This window comes from Elephantulus edwardii, unplaced genomic scaffold (genome assembly GCF_000299155.1).
Source record: "Elephantulus edwardii isolate Elephantulus edwardi_28Jun2011 unplaced genomic scaffold, EleEdw1.0 scaffold00005, whole genome shotgun sequence".
Taxonomy (NCBI): Eukaryota; Metazoa; Chordata; class Mammalia; order Macroscelidea; family Macroscelididae; genus Elephantulus; species Elephantulus edwardii.
In genome coordinates this window covers 5,698,797-5,704,412 of record NW_006399755.1, presented here as the reverse complement: position 1 = coordinate 5,704,412, position 5,616 = coordinate 5,698,797, and the positions used below count along the sequence as shown (strand labels likewise).

The following is a 5,616-nucleotide window of genomic DNA, read 5'->3' as shown; positions in this document are numbered from 1 at the left end:
GGTGGAGGGACAGCCCAGGAGGGGAAGACCCTCTATGAGATGGATTGATTCGGTGACTGGGATAATCGGGATGGGTGTGTCAGAGGCGGTGCGGTTGGCACAGGATAGAGCAGGGTTTAGACCTGTTGTCCATAGGGTCGCTATGAGTCAGAAACGACTCGATGGCACATAACAACAACAACAACAATCATTCTTTTGTTTCGGTAAGTTTTTAAAAAAATAAACTTGTTTATTTTTACAGTGTCCTGCCTCTTTTCTCCTCTCTCAAATATTTTTCTGCACCTTTAAATTGCTTTCTCTCTCTCTTTTTTCTTTTGTTTACAGGCAGCTATCAATGGTGTAATACCCCAGGAAAATGGCATTCTACAAAGGTATGTTATCAGACACTCAATGGTAAGATGATAATTTAATAAAACAAAAGTGAAATTGTTATCTTTAACTGTTAGAGCATTTGATTTTTGGTATGTAAGTTTATTAATACAGTCAATATTCTTTCAAACACTGTAATTAGGTACTTAATAGGTATACCTATAGGCTTCAAAAGAAAGTTTTCTTAAGTCATCTTTGGATTCATAAAATGGGAAAAATTAAGACTAAAGTAATCCACTCAGCCTAAAGCTCTCTAGTCTTTCTCAAAAGAGAAATTCAAAATTTCAAAATTGTTGGTCCTGAGTGCTGCATAGTATTCTATCATATGACTGTACTACAATTGTTGTTGTTATTAACTTTCAAACAGGATTTCGGAGGCAGTAAATCACACGGTGGTATAGCTGGTAGATGCTCAACCATAGGCCTTTGGATTGGCAGCACTGCTCCCTACCTTTAGACCACCATCACTCCCTATTACATAGTAGTAACTCAGTTGGGTTTTTTTTCCCTTTGTAATCATGATTAGTTACTCTAACCACAAACTCTTTTGTTAGTTGATTCAGTAGCATGAGTGGCTCTAATTGGCAAAATGGAATAGTTAAATTCTGATTTAGTGCAAATATTGTAACAACATTGCATCCATGGGAACTGTGATCTCTGAGCCACTAGAACTCAAAGTTGAAGAAAGGAAAAATTTGATGAATTATTGGCATAATAAAATTATTAATAAAAATTATTTGGCAACATCAAATTCTCAGATTCATGTTTTCTGGCAGATTGATAAATTACACCATGTTTTGACCACTGATGCAGAATATATTTTAATGTCAAACCTCAAGTTTTGAGTTCATTATTACCTATCCATAACTAAATCTTCAGTAGGCCTTTCTAGTGTTTATTGCTGTCTGTATCTAAGTAGTGTAGAATTGAATGAGTGCAATGCTATACTTCTTTCCTGTGAAAGAAGTACCACTGTCATGTGGAACCCATACTTTTTTCTTTTCTTCTTTTTTTTTACACATTGTGAAGCACTCCCTAAATTCATTAACAGTAGGGTTGGTAGGGAGTTCTGGTGACCTAGTGGTAAGAAGCTGCACTGTAGTCCTGAAGGTTTGCTGTTCGAATCCACCAGCTGCTCTGTGATGGAAGGATGGACAGTTTCCTCCCATGCGATAAACTGCCTCTGAAAATCCAATGAAATGCCAGCTATAGATCAGTTCTGACTTGAAGGCCCATAACAGCAACAGTAACAGGGCTAGCAGAAGCATTGTTGTTAAGGAAGATAAGGTTATCTCTAGAAAAATGTTTATATCAGTGAGGACAAATCATTGCCCCCTCTGTCATGGGAATGATGCATGGTCTCTTTTGTAGTTTAGACTTAACAATCTTCTTGACAAATTTAACATTGTTGTTGTTAGATGCCGTGGAGTCAAGTATGACTCACAGTGATTGTATGAACAATAGATCTGAACTCTGTCTTATCCTGTGCCATCTACATCCTCTCTCACACACTTGAACCCAGTTCTGTAGTCACTGTGTCAATCTGTCTCATTAAGGATCTTCCACTTTTTTTGACCCTCTACATTTCCAAGCATGATGCCCCTTTCAAGGAATGCTTCTCTTAGCAATATGCCCAAAGTATATGAGACACAGCTTTGTCATGGAGGGATTCCTGATAGCAGACTTTCTCAGTGAAATACATCCCCTAGTCTCCTGACTGTTGGTACCAAGGGTATTGACTGTGGATCCATGTTAAAGGAAATCCTTGATAACTTTAGTTTTTTTCCATCTATTAAGATGTTGCTTATTGGTCCCATTGTGAGAGTTTTTGTCTTTTTGTTGTTGTGATGCAACCCATATTAAAGGTTGTAGTCTTTGATCTTCTGGAGAAAGCATTCAACTCCTTCTTGTTTAAGCAAGATTTTATCACCTGCATAACACAGGTTGTTAATAAGTCTTTTTACAATCCTACTTGTTAGAGTTATCAGATGATTTACTAAGCATGCAGATTGAATAGATATGGAGAAAATATACAATCTTGGTGCATACCTTACCTGATTTTAAACTATTCAGTATTCTCTTGTTCCATTTGGACAGCTGCTTCTTGGTATAGATTTCACATGAGTACAATTAAATTATCTGAGATTTTCATTCTTCTCAATATTAGCCATAATTTGTTATGATCCATACAGTCAAATGCCTTTGGATAGTCAATACAACACTATACATAGACATGCTGCTAGTATTCTCTGCTTTCAGCTATGATCCATTTGATGTCAGCAGTGATATCCTTGGTACCACAGACTCTTCACAACTCCACTTGAAATTCTGGAAGTTTCTTGTTACTGTACATTTCTCAGTGTTCAACAGTATTTTGCTTGTGTGTGATAGTAATGATATTGCTTGGTAATTTCCACATTCTGTTCAATCACCTTTCTTGTAAATGGGGACAAATATAATCAACCAGATAGCTGTCCTCTATAACTGTGGGCATAAACTGGTCTGCCAAGATGGCCTCTTTTAGTTGAAACATGCCAGTTTGTACTGCATTGTTACCTGGGCCTTATTTTTGCCAGTTTCTTCAAGTGCAGCTTGAACCTCTTCCTTTGTTACCATTGACTCCTGTTCTTATGATACTTCCTGAAATTTTTCATTGTCAACCTATTTTTATCTTCTTTTGATGCTTCCTGGATCATTAACAGTTTGTCCATAACATCTCTCAGTATTGGCACATGCCAGTTCTTTCAATTTTAGAAATACTAAGCAAGTTCTTCCCTTTTTGCTCTCTAGCTCCAGACCTTTGAAGATTCTGTCATCGTTGTTGTCTTCTTGAGTTGCTCTTTGAAATCTTCCTGTGCTTCTCTTTTACTCTCCTTTTCTCCAGTTTGTTTTGGCTCTGGACACTCAAGTTCACTTTTCAGAGTCTCTTCTGCCATTCATTTTGGATTTCTTCTTGCTCTGTCTTTATGGATGATAATCTTTGATGTCATCCCATAACTCATCTAGTGTTCAGTCATTGGTGCTCAGTACCTTAAACCTATTCTAGGGATGATTTTTAAATTTAGGTAGAATAAACTCAAGGCCATATTTGGGTTCCTTTGGGATTATTTTCTAATTTTCTTCAGCTTCAGTTTAGACTTGCACATGAGTAATTGATGATCTCTTCCACAGCCAGCAGCTAGCGTAGTTTTGATTGCAGACATTGAGCTCCTATGATTCCTTTCTCAAATGTAGTCAGTTTGATTCTTGTGCAGTGTCTCAAGTGAGGCCCATGTATAACATTGTCTTTTGTGGTTTTTTTGAAAAGGTAATTGGAATAAATAAATCACTGAATGTGCAGAATTTAGACTTTCTATCTCTAGGCTCATTTCTGTCACCAAGACCATATATTCATACTATCGTTTCTTCCTCATTGTTTGCAACTTTTGCATTCCAGTTACTCAAATTTTTAATGCATCTATTGTTGTTATGTGCCATCTAGTCTCCAGCTACTCAGAGTGACCCTATGTATAACAGCTCTGAACCCTGCCCTATCCTGAGCTAACCTTATTGTCGCTGACACACTTATCCCATTACTCCAGTCATGAGTCAGTCCATCTCATTGAGGGCCTTCCTCTCTTGTGCTGGCCCTCGACCCTCCCAAGCATGACATCCCTCTCCAAGGACTGGTCCCTCCTTGCAACATGCCCAAATTATGTCAGACGAAGCTTCAGAATTCTTGCCTCCAAGAAGCAGCCTAGTTTTACCTCTCTAGGACAAACCTGTTCTCCCAAAAGTCTGTGGTATATTCCATACTCTTCTCCAGCACCACAGCTCAAAGGCATCAATTCTCTTCCTATCTTCCTTAGTCATTGTCCAGCTTTCTGTTGCATAACATGTAATTTTGAAGGCCATAGTCTGGTTCAATGGCATCTTAGTCTCCAGACTAACATTGTTACTCTTCAGTACTGTGGAGAGGTCCCCGACAGCTGACTTTCCCAGTGCTGTTAGTCTTTAGATTTTCTTACAGCTGATAACCAAGAGTGTTGATTGTGGAACCAAACAAACTAAAGTTGTTAATAGTCTATCACGATACTGCCAATCAGCCCAGTATCTGTTGTTGTTGTTATGTGCTGTTGAGTTGCATGCGACTCTTAGCGACCCTATGTACAGGAGCCCTAAACCCTGCTCTATCCGGTGCCAAACTCACCATCTCCAACAAACTTACTTCCACCACCGCAATCACAGAATCGATCCATCTCATCGAGGATCTTCCTCTCCTGCACTGTCGCTCCACTCTCCCAAGCATGATGTTCCTCTCCAAGGACAGGTCCCTCCTTGCAATATACCAAAGTATGTCATACGAAGCTTTAGAATCCTTGACTCCAAGGAGCATGCTGGCTTCACCCTCTCTGGGACAAACCTGTTTGTTCTTCTAGAAGTCCATATTATATTAAGCACTCTTCTCCAGCACTACACCTCAAAGGCATCAATTCTCTTTCTGTCATCCCTATTCACTGTCCAACTCTCTGATGCATAGCACGCAATTGCAAAGACTAACCCAGATCAGGCGCACCTAAGTCTCTAGCCTGACGTCATTGCTCTTCAGTACTCTGGAGAGGTCCCTGACAGCTTGCTTTCCCAATGCAATTCATCTCTTGATTTCCTGGCTGCTGGTACCAAGAGTGTTGACTATGGAGCCAAGCAAACTAAAACTGTTAAGTATTTCAATCTCTTCATTATCCAAGCTGATGCTGCCAATTGGTACAGTGATGAAAATCTTTGTTTACTTGATGTTGAGTTTCAATCCATATTGAAGGCTGCTGTCCTTGACCCTCTGTAGCAAGTGCTTCAGGTCTTCCTCAGTTTCAGCAAGCATGGTTGTACCATCTGCATGACACAGATTGTTGATGAATCTTCTGCCAATCCTGATGCCACATTCCTCCTCATACAGCGCAGTGTCCCAGATGATCTTTTATGCATATAGACTGAAAAGGTTTGGAGACAGAATACATTCCTGGTGGACCCCCTTCCTGATTTTGAACCATGTAGACTGAAGACTGCCTCTTGGTCCAAGTACAGACTTCGCTTAAGCACAATCAGATGTTCTGGGATTCCCATTCTTCTCAGAGTCAGCCATAGCTTCTTGTGATCCACACAGTCAAAAGCCTTTGCATAGTCAGTGAAGCACAGATAGACATTCCTCTGGTACTTGCTACTTTCTGCCAAGATCCATCTGACATCAGCTATAATATCCCTAGTACCATG

The 5,616-nt window shown here is 39.6% G+C and overlaps 1 protein-coding gene across 1 annotated transcript in view; it reads left to right on the top strand.

The window, feature by feature from the left end:
• Nucleotides 1-5,616, top strand: part of FAF1 (Fas (TNFRSF6) associated factor 1) — a 548,275-nt gene that overhangs the window by 91,076 nt on the left and 451,583 nt on the right. Inside the window, exon 3 of the mRNA XM_006879662.1 lies at nucleotides 325-371. Coding sequence (XP_006879724.1) covers nucleotides 325-371 — 47 coding nt within the window. The remainder of the gene's footprint in view (nucleotides 1-324; nucleotides 372-5,616) is intronic.